Consider the following 19,739-nt stretch of genomic DNA (forward strand, 5'->3'; position numbering starts at 1 on the left):
AAATACTGTCAATTGGTTTAAAAACATGTTTATCACATTATGGAAATGCACTGAATTTTTCCTTTAGTTTTATTTCACATTAAAACACAAAAATAAAAAACCAATGAATTATACTATAACATTTTATGAAATGTTTATATCTTATATTAAAATTTAAAAGATAATTTCTGCTCCTATCTATTCTTTAGGCAGGACTATCTTCACATACACTCAATTAAGGTTTGATCCCTTCCCCTCAGTCCTCTACCATCCTCCACCCCATCTGTCAAAGCATTATAATGATCTGAAAACAAGTTTATAAGAATTCTTTATCATTTTATTTTGTTGAATTTAAGTAAATTAAGATATAGTATATTCGTATTTCTTAAAAGCAGAACATACATCTTACACTTTTTTGTGAATCTCAAAATACATGAAATAATGAGTCAGGTATCAAAAAAGTTATGGTGCCTACTTATAAAGCAATATACATATCAAATATCATTACAAAGAACCTCTAAGGGGCTGTCATTTTTAGGAGGCACACTATTTTGTTATTGAACTGTGCTTCAAGTAAGTGCATCATCTGCTAAATTGTGGTGGTCTTTAGTTAAACAGAGATCACACTGCAACAGGATTTGACCTGAGTACTTAAAGCTAACCAAATACAAAAAAACATAACCAACTGAATAAACAGTTAATACCTCTTTTACTTCTATGGTCAGGATCCCTGAGTATAGAGATGTTGTTATTAAGATAAAAGACTCAGGAAGCTGCTACACAACAGGAAGATTGCTCAAAACTACGTTATACTACGTCATAAAAAAATCAGGGGTGGTATGACTAATGGCTTACTTATGTGCAATTGTTGTTAACCGTTCATCGTTTACTGCTCTCCGAACTTCAGCACGGTGGCGTTCTGTTGAGATGCTATGAAAAAAAATAGCCATTATAGAACTCTGCCAAGCAGGCAGCTCTTTTCTATACTTCTATTGTTTAAGTCAACATTTTGCTTGTGGGGAAGGGAGCAAGATTGCTTTGTGAGAAGATATAGACAGGAGCCTAATATATATCTTCATACGCTATAACGTCTTAGAAAAGGATTCATACTAATTCTGTGTAACTGTAGAAAGAATCAGTTGCAAATTAGAAACCATAGGAAGACAAATTCACCCTGATATCAAGACATTACTTCCAAATCTCAGAAATGTCAGACAATAAATGAGATTAGCAGAACTTCCTGTTATCTAAACATGCAAACAGACACTGAATGACCTCCTAATCATGACTGCTCAGAAGAGGATTTTGGCACTGAGAAGAAAGTCTTATAAGGTCTTTCCTAAAGGTTAAGAGTCTATAATTTTATGTTGAGTGAATATTATAAAGAAATGAGAGTGGCAAGATAATGTTTCCTGTGGCTGTATGTTATGAAATATAACACCAGGCCAACACTCCTTTATTTAATGCTTTAGCTGTGTGTCTTCTACATTATATTATGTTACCAATGGTAAAAACGTGCTATATTGATCCTGATTAAATACATGTAAAGTTACTAATACTAAACAACTAAAAAAAAGGCTACATCCATTCCATTCATAAATATTCAATAAAATGAGTACCATTCTTCCAATTGTGTTCTCCACTGCTTAAACTAAATCTATACCATGGACCAAAACATTTAAGGGGCTAGAAAGCAGAACTTATAAGGAAACATAAAAAACAAACAAACAAAAAATACAAATTGTTAACTATGAAAACAGTAAGACCGAGAATTTGGCTTAATAACATCCCCATATTAATGTTAATTAAATGACTGAAAGAACCTCTTCCTATTTTCACTTAAAAAAATAGGATAAAATGGTTTTAGAAACTTTAGTTAAAATAGAACATTTTCTGAGAAAGCTCAAGATGCTAGAATGGATTGAGGCAAAAAGTATCAAGGAACCCCTTTCACTAGAACTTTTCCATTGGATTCAAGTGCCACTCTGCTGGGAAGCTGAAGAGATAGGCTACGCCTAATGCTATGACTATATAATCACCACTCATTCATATAAATTAAGGTATCTTCCTTGTATCCCCTTATTCTCTCCAACAAATGCCACTCTAGATCTTCATATCCAGTTGTTGCCAGCTTTTCTTTCCTTCACTTATGTCAAAAACACCTCCTTTCCCAGGTGGCCCAAACTAAAATAACCTGCCTTAAATCCTTTCTGACTGGATTGCACAATATATGGTAAGTTACACAATTTTCTGTAACAGAGCACTCAACTGGGATGGGATCTCTAAGCACCAAAAATTTGAACACCTCTGTTCTTCAACTTAATTTGAAAGTTACTTAATTTGTGAATGAAAAGTAATGAAACCCCTCAAAATGAAATTTCTAGAGTCATGTCTCACAAACTTTTATGATAATTTACCTAAGAACTTTGGAGAGTTCTCCAAGAAGATCTTTCTTTTCCTTGGTGAGATCCCCCTGTGCCCGAAGTGCACTGATAACTCCAGCATATGCCTCCAATTCTAGAAGAAGAAAATTATTTTATCAAGATAGGCCTTTAATATTTTAATCCTATGGCTATGTATAGTGAAACTTTAGGGGGGAAAAAAAACTAAAAAATCAATCAAATGCAAATACTGTTTTAAATTTCTTTCAAAATTTTTATCTAATAGCAGATAAAACTGTGGCTTTTATAAGTTTATATCATTTTGTTTTTCATTGCCTTACACAAGTCATGTATGTAAATGTTTAGGTAGAAAAATCTAACAGATATTTTGTTTCACACATTATCATTGAAGAATATATAACTCAAATGCTATCAACAACTGTGAATAGGCTCCAAGTGATGTAATAAGGCTGGTAAGAGAAGTATTTAGCATTATTGAAAGGCATTATAAAGAGTTCAAACTATATTTCCCCTCCCTTCTCAGTAGATGAGAGTACTGAGTACTGTGCAACCAAAAAAATACTGGAACAAAAGATTCTGGCTCCAACATTGCCATGTACTAGTTGTGTGACCTTGGGCAAGTCCTTTCTCATCTCTGAACCTGTTCCCTTATTTAGAAAGGACTTTGTAGGTACCTTTCAGAAATAAGATCCTCTGCACCTATAAAAACTATCATCAAAATGACTAATTAGGAAAAATGAAATGTTCTTACAGCAACCAGGACATAATATACTGAATCCTAATACCAGACAACTTCATTTCACTTTCTGCAAAAACAACCATTATGAAATAAAACTGTCAGTCCCTAGCATGGATATAAAACCAAAAGTCCTCAATGGCCCCCAATGAACCCTGCATGCCTCCCAAGTAGCTCCGGTGTAATACCTTTGTGTATCTCCTCCCACACTAACTCTAAGCTCCACATGTAATTTGCTTTGGCCAATCAGAAGTTTGCTAAGTACTTGCACACTAGGCCTTGCTCTCTTCAAACTTTGAGATCACCAGGCTGTGAAGAAGGTCAGAATGAAAGGCCACAGGAAGAGAAAGGCTCGGCTAGTCCCCAGCTAACTAAGCTACTAACTGAATACCTGAGACCTCAGACAAGGCCAGCAACTCACAGAATGGTAAAAAATAATAAAATAGCTGTTGTTTTAAACAATAAACTATGAAACAGATACCTGAGCAAAACAGAATGGTAGGAAATAAATATCCAGACTAGAGTCATCTTCATACTCAAATTCCTATTTGCTAATTTGCCGTCTGCCAATGCCTGACACATAAGAAACATTCAATAAATACAAGCTAAATAATGAATATATGAATGCCCTCAGACTAGATACTACACCAATAATAAAAGAGTAGTCTCATTCAGTTCATATTATTCATAGTTCTGAGTGTCTAAGGAAGCTTTATATAGAAGAGTGGGCTGGTACATTAAATAGAAATGTCTGGTGGAACTGAATTACCCTAAGTATAAACATCCTGCATGTTCAATCTGTGCTGTGCTGGATACTGTGTAGACATTTCACCCAATCTCTCTTGAAAGACAAAGTTCCACTGCTCTGAGTAGTAAAGGAAATACTTATTTCCAGGAAACATATTTAAGCTTTCATCAGACCCAGAATAGAGTTCAGAAAGGCACTAGGGATAACAACTAAGAATTTACTATATTCTAAATGTTTATGCTCCCATTATGGAATATTTTATTCAACAAATCAGTATTGAATCCTATTATGAACACCAAATGATATGCTAAGTCCTGCCTTCGAGGAGTTAACTCTAGAATAGAAAGCTACAGTGAAACAAGTCATCAGATAATTATGATACAGTTTACATACAGTGGTAAAGACACAGAGGAGAAACATATCACTAAGTCTGGATGCATAAGCTTTAATCAGAAAGAGAACTGTGCTCCAGGCAGGCAGGGGAGGGAAAATGCAAATGTACTAAACGAATAGAGAGAGTAAAAGAACAAATAATGTTTCATATTGTTCTAGTAACTTCTAATAACAGTGACTATGTCTGAGAGTTTTATACTAAAGGAAGTAAAAATATGTCTGTATTCTCATAGTCACTAATTCAAACCAAGCTTCTAACTGAACATTACAACTACTACAAGGTATCACGAGAAGATTCGTAGGGGAAAAAAAAAGTCCCTATCCTCAAGGTGATTAAAACCCAACAAGGTACCTAAAATATATATACATATAAATAACTATTATAAAGATTTTAGTTCACATATGTAAGGGAATAAAGAAAGATAAAAATGGAAACAGTTTGTGGCCAGACTGAGAAAAGCTTCTAATTCCAGTCTAAAAAGTTTTTTGACAGGATTCAGTAATTGATCGATTGTGGAAGTAATGGCAGAAGAAATAGAGATTTTTCAGCTTGTAAAATGTTTAGGAGAATAGCAAGGCCATCAAAAGAAATGGAAAGGCCAAAGAGGAAGTAGTTGGAGGAAAAAGAAAAAGAAGTTTACTTCTGACCTATGAATTTATGATGAAGACACTATTTTAAAGAAAATAAAATTAACTAAAGAAATATGACAAATATTTCTGACATTTCAAGTCTCACTTCAAGTCTAAGAAGCCATATACAACATTAAGAGATGGCAACTTCACATACACCAAACTGTGACTCAGAACAGAGTTATCACAGCTATGGCAACCACAGCACTTCCTTTCACCAGAAATTCACTTGTTGTAAAGAATCCCTACTAGCTTTCCAACCTCCTTTATATTTTTTTATGTTCATTTTGATGGATATCCTTAGATCCTGACATATCTCACACTTAGTTGAATTTCTGGTACTATTTTTGGTGCCGTTCTATTGTACTGTTAACTCAATAATAACACCTAAGTAGAACGAAATAATAAACACATGGGAACAATCTAGAAAACAAAAGATTTGACAAACCATTTTTATAAAGCCCACAACCCATTCCATTTAAACAAATCAGCTATTCAATTTATACCACAGTCCATAAAGTCCCATGTTAGAGTTACAGCTCAGGAATGATCATAAAAATAGGGCAAGGGAGAGAGGCAGGACAAAGGGAAGCAATTAACTATCACCGATATCTTCAGTATTTCATAAAGAAATTCTCTATCCCAATTTCTTTATACTTAAGCAAAATTTAAGTATTTAGTACCGTATATTAAAATGATTTATGACTATTTTTAAAAGGACAAAGCTAATCCTTAAAATCTTCTAAGCAAATTTTTAAACACAGAACTTTCTCTAAACTTTGGACCTAGAGCTAGGGTTTGGAGGCAATTCAAAGGTTTCATTGTTATGATAATATGCCAAGAGATGGGGAGGAAGTCTTTGGCAAATCACTATCAAGGCTCACTTTCCAAAGGCAAGGGTCAATGAAGATGACATTACTATGTAGGATGGCTGTTTTCTTTTACATAGAAGTAGCTCTCCAGTAGCATTAGCCACATAGCCCTGACTAAAATTAGCAATAAATTTAGACTTGAAGATTACCATTTTTATATTTAAACATAATCTCTTGATTCAAGGCCCCAAAAACCTAGAAACCCCATATCCAATCTACAGTCTGTGATCTGTTCTTCTGCAATTATTTCAGCTATGAAATAAATACAAGTCCAAATTTATAATCGGTAGCTATCAGGATATATTGTTATATTAATTACATCTGAGTATGTAGAAAACTAACTTCAGATTAGTACTAAAAGTCTGGATATAAGGTTAAAAAAAAAGATAAAGGAATGATTAACACCCCCCTCCCCAAAACAACTCTTGTACTTGCTAAAATGCAATGCTAAGAAGTGATCTGAAATCTTCATAGTGGCCTCCGGGAAATAAAAAGGGCAGGCAGGGCCAGAGCAGCTATGATTCTATCTGACTTACACATACGAATTCTCAACAAAAATTTCCTTTGAAGAAAAGATTCAGCTGCAAATAATAAATGTCTAAAAGTAGCTGCTTACAACACTGTATACTCAGAAGTCAGGTACTGTGATAGGCCCTTTATATATACCGTTAACACACATAACAAACTAAGGTAGATATTACTATTTTTTTACAAAGTGTCAACAGATTTAGGAAGATTAAATAACTTGTCCTCAGTCTACGGGTCATAAGTAATAGTACCAAAACCCCAGGTCTGCCTGAATTTAAGACCCAAACATTCCCCTTTAAAATCATAGCTATCTAAGGAATTCATATCAACTGCCAAAGCATTTAATGTTCTTTTTCAAATTATTTTTTCATTTATTTCATTTATCAGAAGCTACAGCAGTAAATTAGACAAGGTCCTTACAGTCTAAGGCAGCATTTCTTACCCAAGGATCCTCATTTGAACCACAGAACGCAAAAAAATAATTTGAATAATAACTTTTTCTCAGTTTTCCCAAGGATAATACCATTCTAGAGACACCAAGAGAAGTGAGTTCATTATATACAATGAATACCTTAGTATTAGAGCTTAATTCTTTCCCTAAATGCTTTGAGAAAAGCTGCCGTAAGGGAAAAGAAGCACTAAATATTATAAGCATAAAGTATGTTTTATTACTGATAGGAAAACATAATTTGGGAAAGTGAGCATAGCTTACATTAACTCAGAATTCATAATAGTATGTAATTCACACATATACTCATGAAGGTTAAGAGTATATTAAAGTGAGACTGAAATCATATTCCCTGGGTTCAAATTCTGACTCAATTACTTACTATCAGCATTACCTTGGCTTCTAAGCTTCATCTGTAAAATGGAGGCAAAAAAAAAAAAACCCATGAAAACCTACCTTTTAGGTTTGAATGCGGATTATATGAAATGTTCAATATAAAGAACTCAGAATAGCCAGGTAGCCCTCAGTAACTCTTAACTACTACTATTATTATTATGATTCATGCACCTACTATGTACAAAGCACTGTACTATGCACTGGAAAAAAAAATGAATAAGATGGAAACTATACCTCCAAAGAATTTCTGATATAGCATGAGACACGGTACCCATGCAAATAGCAATGACCCAAACAGAAAGGGAAGAGTATCATGGAAAGGTTAAAAACATTAAAAATTAAAATCATACCCAATTTTCGAAGAATCCTTTTGCATTCATCCCTGCTGAGATCCAAAAGGGTTGGCCACACAACAGGCATTGCTGCTTCTGTTTGGTAGCCCCAAAGAGCTTATCCCCCCTACCAGAACAAAAAAATAAAAAATCAAATTACCCAAGTACATTCAAAAGGCCACTCACCTGGAGATCCATCTACAGGCTAAGAAGTAAAACCAATAAAATACTTCACAATCCTTTTTCACTACCACACTTTCCAAATTCTGACAAATCAAGAATGAAACAACCATTTGAGAGCTCACTATTCAAGCCTATGACAGTGAAAAGAGCACAAGCTTTAGAGTCAGACACCTCTAGGTTCTACTCCCAGCTTTTCAACTTACTGGTTATGTGACCTGGGGTCAATTGGCCTCTCTGGGCCTAAGTTTTACACATCTATAAAACAGAGATAACAACACCCAATTTGTTATAAGTATTAACAGTTTATGTAAAGTTCTTTCACAGTGGCTGGCATATAATTTAAAAATTTAAGGTGCTACTACCTGAGTAACCTTGGGCAAGTTACTTGATAGGTTGGCCTCCTCACTTACGAGTTACATGAGATAAAATATGTAAAGCTCCTAGCACATTACTTCGGTCAATGGAACTTAGTAAAGAACTCTCTCCTCAAGTCTTAACAATGAAATATGAATTTAGACCCTGCAGTCACTTAAACAACCATTAACCAAAAGTTTAGCTACCAGAAACTTACTTTGTATTGAGAATTCCCTAATCTAAAGGACAAAAAGACAACGCGCTGGGGGCCTGCACAATACCTGCTTAGCACACAGTAGACCTGCTGTAAATATCTGTTAAATGGACAAATGAAGGACTGACGGGAGTAAGTAGAATGAATGAATAAAGGAATGAGCTCACTGTCTAGCCTAGGAGTCAGACATCGAACCGAAATAACTGCTACTAGTTAACTCCAACTCTACGCCCCGAGTTGAGCATCCCCTCCCCCTACTTCCCATAGTCCTCTCAGCTCAGAACCAACCCACAGCAAGGAGAACTGGACTGCGCGCCCCAGCCGGCAGGGTGACATAAAGAAAAGGGGTGGGGAGGAGGAAGAAGGGGCAGAGCCAAAGGAATCCGCTCCCTCCACAATCCAGTCCCCGCCTCCCGACAGGATCTTGGAGGCGGCCGGCGACCGCCCGGATCAAGCACCACGTCACGGCATCCCGACGCATCCCCGCCAGCGGACCTCACCGCGGGGCCGCATCGCATCGGAAACCCGAGCAGTAGTTGCCGGAGCCCGCTCGGGCAACCACGATCTCCTATAATCCTTCCCCACTCAAGTGTCAAGGAGGCAAGCCCGCCCCGCCCCCTCTCCAAACACGCACTCTCTTGCAGCACCACAACAAGAGCAGCCCGCCCAGGCTCCTCACCCGGGCCTCTCAGCACCGGTCCCAATGTCAAGCCCACGACCCAAGCCCCTCAAGGCCAGCAGCCGGTGTCAGGAGCCCCAGCCGGCATCCGCGCTTCACCCCCGTCTCAGCAGAGAGGACAACAGAGAGAGACTAGGCGCGCGGACAGCCAGCCATACGACCTGGACTCACTGGAAGCTTCCGAGAACTGGTCGTTCGGGGTCCCAACAGCAGGCCTGCCAGAGTCCCCCTCAGTCCACCTCCGGGAGCCCTATGATCCCGTTAGGAAACAACGGAGGATGGGGCTGGGCGCCCAAAGCCCGGCTCCGAATGCTTGGCCCGGCGCGCCTCTAGCCTGGCTGGCCTGCCAGCTCTTCCCAGGACCCTGCCTGAGAGTCACCCACCTGCCCGGCCTTTCGGGGCTCATCTAAAAGGCTCCTCCGCCAAGACTAGGGGACAGCAGGAATTGGGTTTGTTTGCGGTGCCTCAGAAGGGGCAAGATGGCGACAAGTATTAGAGCGCAGGCGCATCCGCGCGCTGCCAGTCGGGAGATGTAGTTCGCCTTTCCCGCCTTTCGGAGAACTGACACCAAAAGCCCTCCATTTATCCTGTCCCTCTTTTCCTCGGCGTTATGAAAGAAAAAGACAGACATCGCAGGGCGTGCTGGGAGTTGTGGTCCGAAGCCAAACTCCAACCTCTTTCTCCCCGGGTTGGTTGTCGCACACGCAAGGAAGTCTGGGATTGTAGTTTCCTTGGCTTCGCCTACATACCCTCGTCTCTCTGGCTTCGCGCGCCTCTCCTACGCCTGCCGCCTCTCAGCGAATCGGCTGCGCTCTCTGCTACGTGTGACGCCACACGTAGCGGTCAAGATGGCGTCGGTAGCTGGAGCCCGGTCTTTGCGGCGACCTTTACTCTACCGAGGTTGAGAATGTTAGGAGAACTGCTTTGTCCCTGAAGCGCCGTTGAAGATTAGGATCAAGTTCCTCAGAGTCATGGGGTCAATTATTAGCGGCCTCCAGCTCCCCAGACGGCAATTCGAGGAGAGATAATCCGCGCTACAAGAATTGACACTGTGGACATCGCAGTTGCCAGTACCCGATCTGAAGGTTACGGAGTTGCAAGTAGAGAAGGGGGAACGCGAGCATTGATTGGGAATGGTAGTGCTATCTCGTGCTATATCTGTCAAAGACAAGAAGGGGAAGGCATTTATTTGAGGCCCTACGACATGGTAGGTTTACCCTCAGCTTTTGTTCTTATTTAATCACACAACAATTTTGTGGAGAAGATCTGGTCGCCCTGATTTTAGATGAGAAAAGAAGCCCAAAATGTAGTTACTCGCGACCATAAAGTCAAAATCACTGCCTGATATTGTTGAAGATTCAGTCAAGTTTTGTGGTTGTCTTCCCTCTTTAAATTTTGTACTTTTGATAACATCGGATCCAGTCGAAATACTGAAGTCAAAAGGAGTTTCTAATGTGCATTCTGTTATTACCAGACATAGTTTCCTTCTCGAAAAATGGGGTTAATACTACCCTGTAGGGATGTTGTGATACACAGCGCAGATAAAAGTTCTTTATAAGTTGTGAACCACTATACAAACGTGTGAGACTGTTCATGTTATTGAATGGACCTGTAGGTTAGAAAGAAAAAAAATAACAGCATTTAAGTTTCATACCACTATTTGTCCATTAACTAAAAATACTCTCTAAAGTCCAGGAAAAGTATTATTGTCGAAACTGAAACCTGCACCTTCAGAAAATTGTGAAGTGGTACATATTCGTCTGCAGGCTCTCCCTGATGTTCCAGTGCATCTTGTTTTGAGGCCAGTTGCTTAAGAACTCTTGGAAAGATGGTAAATGAAATCTTAGTGGATTTTGTACTTTAACATGCATTTTTTTTTTTTGAGCCTTGCAGCTTCTCTGGCAGGTATAATTAAGGTCTCCCATACTATGAATGAGAAAAACACAGATGTTCAGGAACTCACCCAGCTAGGAATTGGAAGAGCACTGGGCTTTATAACCCCAGGTCTTCTAACCTCCAAGTGTCCTGTCCTCTACAATGAAATTCAAAATGACAAGTAATGGAAAGACAAGGAGCCTATAAAACCGACCCTGACCATAAGTAGCATGAGTGATAAATTATTATAGTTAGTCCTTGTGCTCAGTAGGTGCCAAGTACTGTTCTAAGCATTTTACATATTAACTCTGTCCTTAGAACAACTTTATGAGGTAGAAACTTTTATTATCCCTAAATACAAAGAGGTAGCTGAGGCATAAGAAGGAGGTAAAATACCTTGCCTAAAGTCATACTTAAGTAAATGGTAAACCCAGGATTTAAACCTAAGCAGTTTGGCTCTAGAGCTATGCTCTATGGTTCTCAAACTTTATTGTGCAGTTGGAACCACTTGAGGATCTTCTTAAAATGCAAATTTTGATTATAGATCTGAAGGAAGGCCTGGATCCTATATGTCTTTTTTTTTTTTTTTTTTTTTTGGGACAAGAGTCTCACTTTGTTGCCCGGGCTAGAGTGAGTGCTGTGGTGTCAGCCTAGCTCACAGCAACCTCAAACTCCTGGGCTCAAGTGATCCTCCTGCCTCAGCCACCCAAGTAGCCGGGACTACAGGCGTGAGCCACCACGCCTGGCTAATTTTCGTTTGTTTCTATTTTTAGTTGACTGGCTAATTTTGTTTCTATTTTTAGTAGAGATGAGGTCTCTCTCTTGCTCAGGCTGGTCTTGAACTCCCGACCTCAAGCAACCCTCCCACCTCAGCCTCCCAGAGTGCCAGGATTCCAGGTGTGAGCCACTGTGCCCAGCCTGGATCCTATATTTCTAACAGGTTCCCAAGTGATATTGATGCTGCAGGCCACTACATACTATATCTTTCCTTTTTTCCTACCATGTTTCTTTTGCATCCAGAAACTGCCTTCCCCTCTGACCTCTTCATGGTCCCAAATGTTCCCAGCATTCTCTTCCTTAGGGATCAAACTCAAACTTTGCCCTCAAGAAGCTTATCCTGCCCCTACCTTTCCCTCTAGGGTAAGACAGACATTCCCTCCTCTGTTCCCACTCCAGTTACTGCATACCTTGTTACAGAGCTCAGAACATTGAATTATGGTCATTTGTTTGGAAAGCTTCTTGACTAGACAATGAGCTTCTTAAGGAGAGGGACCAACCAGGTCTGTGCAGTCTAGTGCCTAGCACATAATAGGAATAGCTAATACTTATCCAGGGCTTTCTATGTTCCAGATGGTGTCACATACATTGACTTGTTTAATCCCTGCATTAACCTTAGAGATATACTATTATCCCCATTTTATGGATGAAGAAACTAAGGCACAGGGAGGTTAAATAGGTAACAAACTAGTAAGTAGCAGAGCCATGATTTCAAGTGAAGGTACTTTGGCTCCAGAAAACGTGTGGTAACTTAGAGCCTCCCTTACAGTTCCAAAGAAGAAAAACGAAGACTTAATATCCTACTAGCCATGAGTATAACTACCTCTAATCTTAGAAAATGTATGCGAGTACAATACCTGTCTCATTTATTCCTCTGTTAACTAAGTTAGTCTTAAAACAAAAACTTATTCAAGATGCCTACTATCTACCATTCTAATTTCATAGTGCTGTATTGGAGAAGGTAGATTTTACCATTACCATGAAAGTATCTGTTAAACTCCAATGGTATATATAGGTAGGCAAATTGAAATAGATAAAACCTTAGAAATTCATTTTCTACATGAAAAAAACCAGAGGTCCAAAGAAGTCAAATGAGTTAGCCAAATTCACACGGGAATTTCATAGCGGGACTGGGACTAGAAACCAGCCCTTTTGACTTTTTTTTGGTCTTGCTATTCCCATTTAGTATTAGGTTCACTTGGGAACCTGTTAGGAATATAGGACCCAGGTCTTACCCCAGATCTGCACAATCAAAATTTGCATTTTAACAAGATACTCAAGTGGTTCCTACTGAACATTAAAGTTTGAGAACCATTGTCCTAGCAGGGATGGGGAAACTGGCCTTCTGATTTCCAGATTGTTCCTTTTTAAGCACCAAAGCCGGCAAGAACAGTTTCATCTTTCTGTGCTGCACCCCTTTTAATAAAAGGATTTGTTCTGTAAAATTTGGATTCAGTCAAAAGGCCATACTTAAGGACCTAGAAGGCCACATGTGGCCTTAAAGCCACAGGTTCTAGAGTCAAACTGCTTAGGTTTAAATCCTGGTTTTACCATTTACTTACATGTGACTCTCTACTATACCACACTGCCTTAGATTCTTAGCTTCAAAAATTTTATTACCACACTGGTATGGCTAAGTTATGTGTTAAAAATGGGAATAGCAAGACTAATATATATATCGGTGTGTATACACACACACACACACACAAATACACTCATCCATTAAATTCTGCAATTTTTACTTCCTAAATAGCTGACCTCATTGTTTTAGTGGGGTGATAATAGGGCCTCACCACCTCTGTGGAATGGCCCTTTTTACAAGCCCTCTTCTTCCAGAGGAACCTCTGTGTACCCCTTGCCCAGTATATCCCCCATACTGTCACTGCTGTTAGGGTGAGCTTTCTAAAATTAAAAGCTCACCATGTCTGTTCCCTGCTTAAAACTTTCCAGTGTCCAGCAGAATCAAGTTTCAGCTTTTTTATGAGCAAACTCATGCTAGTGCAAAGAAAGTTTCTTACATAACCTAACGTTTTCCTAGAGCATTGCTGCTACCTCTTTATCTTGTGTAAAATCTGGTGTTCCCTACACCCTTGAAGTCTTTTCCAGAGGAGTTCTTTCTTCTCTCCCACCTTCAATATCTTAAGCTGGGAGTAAAAGCTAGCATTCTCCAAACTTGTCACTACAAGTTCCAGACCAGCTACCCCAGCATTGAGGCTTTCACCATCAAGCCATGCAACTTCCATTCCACCATCATTCTGTCACTCATAGGGAGAAGATTTTTTTTTTTTTGAGACAGAGTCTTGCTGTGTTGCCCGGGCTAGAGTGAGTGCCGTGGCGTCAGCCTAGCTCACAGCAACCTCAAACTCCTGGGCTTAAGTGATCCTACTGCCTCAGCCTCCCCAGTAGCTGGGACTACAGGCATGTGCCACCATGCCCAGCTAATTTTTTATATATATATATTGTAGTTGGCCAGATAATTTCTTTCTATTTTTAGTAGAGACGGGGTCTCGCTCTTGCTCAGGCTGGTCTCGAACTCCTGACCTCGAGCAGTCCACCCGCCTCGGCCTCCCAGAGTGCTAGGATTACAGGCGTGAGCCACCACGGCCGGCCGGGAGAAGATTTTTGACAGTCTGATGTAATCAGCTTAGGTTGCCCCATTGTCCTCTCTGCCCTTGCACTTACCCGTATAAAAACCTTTTATTGCCACTGCCATTCAACCACCCACTTCTATGACCAAATCCTGCACTTTTTCTCCTGAACTGTTCCACCTCTGAAATCAGTAACCAAGGCATTTCACATTCTAAACAAAACTTTCTTTTATTTCAAATTTCTTACTCCTTTACCCTCACCAAACCTGCTCTTCAATGTCAATGAAATCTGCAGGCTTACCTTTTCCCAATTCTCCAAGTCTGTTCCCATCCTCTGCATTTACTTTCCTTTCTACCCTGCACCTCATAGTCATTTATTTCATATTCAGTCTCATCAGCAATTTCAAGTTCATTCAACCACCCCTGTCTTTCCACATGTGACCCTAAAGCAGTCCTCAACATTGGGTCAATTTCTCCCCTATGTCCCTTTCAATTTTGATATAGCTATTAGTTAACTATTAGTGCATAAGAAATTATTCCAAACTTTAATGGCTTAAAACAAAAATAATTTTTTTAAGTTTTATATAGTTTTTGCAGTTTCTGTTGAAATCAAGAGTGGCTTAGTTGGGTGGTTCTGGCTTGGCATCTCCCAAGAGGTTGCATTCATCTGAAGGCTGACTTCCAAGGTAGCTTACATGGTTGGCAAGTTAGTGACGCAATATGTCTTAGTTTCTCACTATGTAGGCCTCCCTATAAGGCTTCTTGAGCATCTTCAAGACATGTAGCTGGCTTGCCCCAGAGCAAATGATCCGAAAGAGAACAATGTAGAAGCTACCATTTTGCAATGTGTATATATAGAGAGATACTTAAATATAAAATCATATTTTATATATACATGTGTATAAACACATATAACACACACATACCCCAAAGGAGAATTTGTACAAAGCAGTAAAGCTAGAACAACTTGTTGGGAATAAGTTGAAATAATAATAGATAGCATTTATTGAAGACCTATTATAAAAAGAACAACTTATGTGTATTATTTAAACCTCACAACATTCCATGACTTAGTAATTATTGCTCCATTTTACAGCTAAAGAAATCAAGTCTTAGAAAAATCATTTTTCCAATGTCTAATATCACCAGAAGACTCTTCCCAAGAACACACAGGTATTGTTCTGGTTATCTATGGTTGCATAACAAACCATTGCTGTGTCTTAAACTATTTATTTTGCTCACAGAGCTCCAATTTGGGTAAGGCTTAGTGGAGATAGTTCATTTCTATTTCTCTTGGCATCCTCCAGGGAAGCTTGAAGACTGAGGTCTGGAATCATATGAGGGCACATTAATTCATGTCACCAGCAATTGATGTTGCTTGTTGCCTGGAATCTGCTGGAGTCATCAGCTGGAAAAACTGTATGTGGCATCTCCATGTGACCTAGGCTTCCCTACAACACATGGCCAGGTTCCAAGAGCAAATGACCAGAGCGAGAGAAACGAGGAAATTATCATTTTAATGATCAAACTATGGAAGTAGTGTAGCATTATTTCTGCTATACTCTTGTGAACAGTCACAAGCCCACCCAAGTTCAAGGAAAGGGCAATAGATTCAGTCTTCTGAAGGGAGTGTAGTAGATTCTGGAAGACCACGTGGGGATAGAAGTATTATTGTGGTCATTTTTAGGAATATCAACTACCACAGTCTGTCTTCTGTCCACAATGATTCACATCCTTCTCACATGCAAAATGCACTAATTCCTTCCCCCTAAAACCCCCAGAGTCTCTTTCCATTCTGGCAACAGGCTTGAGCTTGAGATCTAGGATCTTGTCATTAAAATCAAGTCCAGGTTTGGGTGAAGTTCCTCAGGTACAGTTCCTCTCAACATGAAGACTTGAGAACTAAAGAGACAAGTTATCTTTTCTCCACACATCCAACATACAATGGTGGGACAAGCATAGAATAACCATTATAGATACTCCTGTTCAAAAAGGGTAAAAGGAGGCACACCAGGAACACTGCTCCATAATAATTTTGAAGCTAATTCTTCATTAGGGCTCAGTCTTATTGCCTAGGAATGATTCTTTACAGCTCTTGACAGTACCTCGGAACTCTAGGTTCTGCTCTGTGAGATAGTCTTAATTTTCCATTAAAATGGCCAATGTGTGAAGCCAAGTAATTTTCTCAGCTTGCTTCCTGCCCATGGAAGTTCAGGGGTCCAAAGGCTTATTTTCATTTTGAAACCTTCTATTCCTTTTTATCCAAGCTTGTGGTACTTCTTTTGATATAATTTTCTTAAAATTTATGTAAGTTTTCAATGACTCTTATTGGGGTTTATGTATTCCATTAGATAAAAGCCACACCAACAAACTTCATCAGGATAAACTCTTCTGTCTCTTAGTCTTCCTGTTAGGTTGCTATGGGGCAATAGGCTTAATATTTATAGAAATTTTATTCCTTTTCAAAAAAAGATCTTCACAGCACACTCTTTTAAGATTCTTAGAGGGACTTTTGTCTGTTTGAAACACACCATAAATCTGAGGTCTTTATTGAAGGTTTATTTATTTTATTTTATTTCACTTATTTTATTTATTTATTTATTTTGAGACAGAGTCTCACTCTGTTGCCCAGGTTAGGGTGCCTTGGCATCAGCTCACAGCAACCTCAAACTCCTGGGCTCAAGCAATCCTACTGCCTCAGCCTCCCAAGTAGTAGCTGGGACTACAGGCATGTGCCACCATGCCCGGCTAATTTTTTTTTCTATATATTTTTAGTTGTCCAGATAATTTCTTTCTATTTTTTTTAGTAGAGATAGGGTCTCGCTCTTGCTCAGGCTGGTCTTGAACTCCTGAGCTCAAACCATCCTCCCACCTCAGCCTCCCAGAGTGCTAGGATTACAGGCGTGAGCCACCACGCCCAGCCTATTGAAGGTTTTACAGTCATGCCCTTTGCTTCATCTTTAGACCATGTTGCCCTGATAGCACCCTAGATATAATCTCTGCCCAAAAGTCATTTCTTAATTTTAACATCATTTGGCATCTAGAGAAGCTGGGAATGAGAAAATTTTATTTTGAAAATTAGCAAGTCCTGGCTCCTTTATTCTTAATAGTTTGTTGATTACCTTATCTCCTCTCTCATTTCATTATAGGCAGCAAGACAAAGCCAAGCAGCACTTTTAACACTCTGCCTGGGAATGTTTTTAATAAAATCATCTAGTTCATTAGGTACATTTTCTATTTCCATGTTATCACAGGTGATAATGTTGCTAAAATTTCCTCCAGTACGTAATAAAGGTCTACATTCCTCCAGCTTCCAATAAGATTTTCCTCACTTTTCTTTAAACCCTCACAGACAGCCTCCTCAAGGGACATCAGGCTTCTGCTGACAGTCTCTTGGAAGCCCTTTAGGTTTTCACTAACACTATCCTTTTTAAGGTCCACCCAATGCTAAAACGAAATGTCTTAAGTTTTGTTAAAGCATCCCACTTCTGGTACCAAAATTTGATCTGGTTATCAATTGCTACATAGCAAATCACCACAAAACTTTCTGGCTAAAAACAACAAGAATATTTGTTTTCACTCATCAGTCTGCAGTTTGAGCAGGTTTGGGCAGGGACACTGGCCACTTTTAGAAAATGCAGTGTGCGACAGAGTCAAACCAAGATTTAAACTTAGGTCTAATTCCAGAGCACATGCTTTTGCCACTGTATCTTGATGTCTTTCTTAGATGGATGAATATTAAATTTAAAAACCAAATGATCTGTGTGCTGAAGAATTAAAGGGGAAAAAAATTCAAGCTGAAAACAAACTACATGAAGCAGTATACCAGCAACATACTAACATTATAGTAAAAGCAGGGGCTTTGGGTGACCACTCAAAAAAAAATTTATGTTGGAGTTTGTGAACACCCTGAGCAACATAACAAGATCCCATCTTAAAAAAAATTTTTTTAGGCCTCGCGCGGTGGCTCACCCCTGTAATCCTAGCACTCTGGGAGGCTGAGGCGGGTGGATTGCTTGAGCTCAGGAGTTCGAGACCAGCCTGAGCAAGAGCGAGACCCCGTCTCTACTAAAAATAGAAAGAAATTATCTGGCCAACTAAAATATATATATAGAAAAAATTAGCTGGGCATGGTGGCACATGCCTGTAGTCCCAGCTACTGGGGAGGCTGAGGCAGTAGGATCGTTTAAGCCCAGGAGTTTAAGGTTGCTGTGAGCTAGGCTGACGCCACAGCGCTCACTCTAGCCCAGGCAACAAAGCCAGACTCTGTCTCAAAAAAAAAAAAAATTTTTTTTTAGATTAGCCAGGCATGGTGGTACACCCCTGTGCTCCCAGTTGCTTGAGAGGCTGAGGCAGGAGGATCACTTGAACCTAGGAGTTCAAGGCTTCGGTGAGCTATGGTCATGCTACCACACTACAGCCTGGGCAACAGAATGAGACCCTGTCTCTTAAAAAAAATTGTGTTGTATAAGCATGAGAGTAAATCAAAAGACTAGATATGTCTTTTCTGTCCTTCTAAAAATGATTTCAAATAAACATTAAAGAATTTACATATGTCAAAGCTCATTTATTCATCATTTAATACTCATTGTGAGTGAAGCCCTGTGCCAGGCTCTGGAGAAAGAGATAAATAAACATGATCACTGCCCTTCAAAAACTCATAATTTAGTGAGGGGAGACAGACACATGAACAGATAATTGCCATACAATATGGTGTCAATGGTATTATGAAGTTGTAAGAAAAGGGTTAAGGAGCTGTTAATTCTTCCTGGGAGCAAGTAAGGAAAGGACACCAATAAGTCAACATGTGAGCAGAGTCTTAAAGTATAGGAGTTCAACAGAAAAAGGAGGAAAGGGAGTTCAAAGCAGAGAAAGAAACAGCAATACAAACTCACAGGCATAAACATTAGAATTTCGGGAAATGCAGGCGTTTAAGTTTAGCTAGGTGGGGGGATTAGGGTGGCTTCATTACCACTAATTGAAGTTGAAAGTCTCAGTTCTCCACTAGGCCTCATCTGACACCATCACACCAGAGAAGGGAAGGGGTACCTCATTACCATCAGGTGCAGGTGAAGATCCATGTTCCACACGTGGCATCTGCTGACAAAAGGAGGAGGGAAGTATTAGGAGAGAACTTTGTTATTGCCCATTGAGGATAAAAGTCCAAGCTTCCCACTCCATCTTCTCTGACATGAACCCAGGAGAAGGAAGAGAATTAGATAATCTCGTTATAACCTGGCAAGGGTGAAAATCTAAACTCTCCACCTGTCTTGATGGTGGAGTTGAGGTTGGGGCCATAGTTTTTTTCTGTGGTATTTGCCTAAGGTAAGCAGTTATTCTCTAAAAGTTTTCTGTCTTGCTAAGCTGCTCCTTTCACAGTCCTTTTACTAGAGAGAGCAGGCTTTTCCATTGGCATTTCTGGGTTGCCAGCTTCTCCAATACCCAATCTGGGATATATGAGACAAAAAGAAAACCCAGGGAACTCGCCACCATATATTCCTTGGGTCCTAGGTCCTTACCTGGTCTGCCATCTTCCCATCTTTCAGAGTCTTCTTATATTTGTTTTAGGTATGTTTTATGTGTAAGGTTTTATAAATAATGTTCA

General features: G+C 39.4%; 1 protein-coding gene across 8 annotated transcripts in view; it reads right to left on the bottom strand.

Moving 5' to 3' along the window:
• The window catches only part of EMSY (EMSY transcriptional repressor, BRCA2 interacting), a 91,206-nt gene extending 81,730 nt beyond the window's left edge, over positions 1–9,476 (bottom strand). For 7 of the 8 annotated variants that reach the window (XM_045557313.1, XM_045557317.1, XM_045557315.1 and 4 more), the window contains exons 1-4: positions 9,278–9,476; positions 7,483–7,591; positions 2,397–2,496; positions 835–909 (exon numbers count right to left, since the gene is read on the bottom strand). In XM_045557313.1, the coding sequence (XP_045413269.1) occupies positions 835–909; positions 2,397–2,496; positions 7,483–7,552 (245 nt within the window). In that variant the 5' untranslated portion in view covers positions 7,553–7,591; positions 9,278–9,476. Of the gene's footprint in view, positions 1–834; positions 910–2,396; positions 2,497–7,482; positions 7,592–8,218; positions 8,265–9,277 lie in introns of those variants that run through there. The other variant, XM_045557310.1, reaches the window with a different exon arrangement.
• Between the last annotated feature and the right edge of the window lie 10,263 nt (positions 9,477–19,739).

Source organism: Lemur catta, chromosome 7 (assembly GCF_020740605.2).
Source record: "Lemur catta isolate mLemCat1 chromosome 7, mLemCat1.pri, whole genome shotgun sequence".
Classification (NCBI taxonomy): domain Eukaryota; kingdom Metazoa; phylum Chordata; class Mammalia; order Primates; family Lemuridae; genus Lemur; species Lemur catta.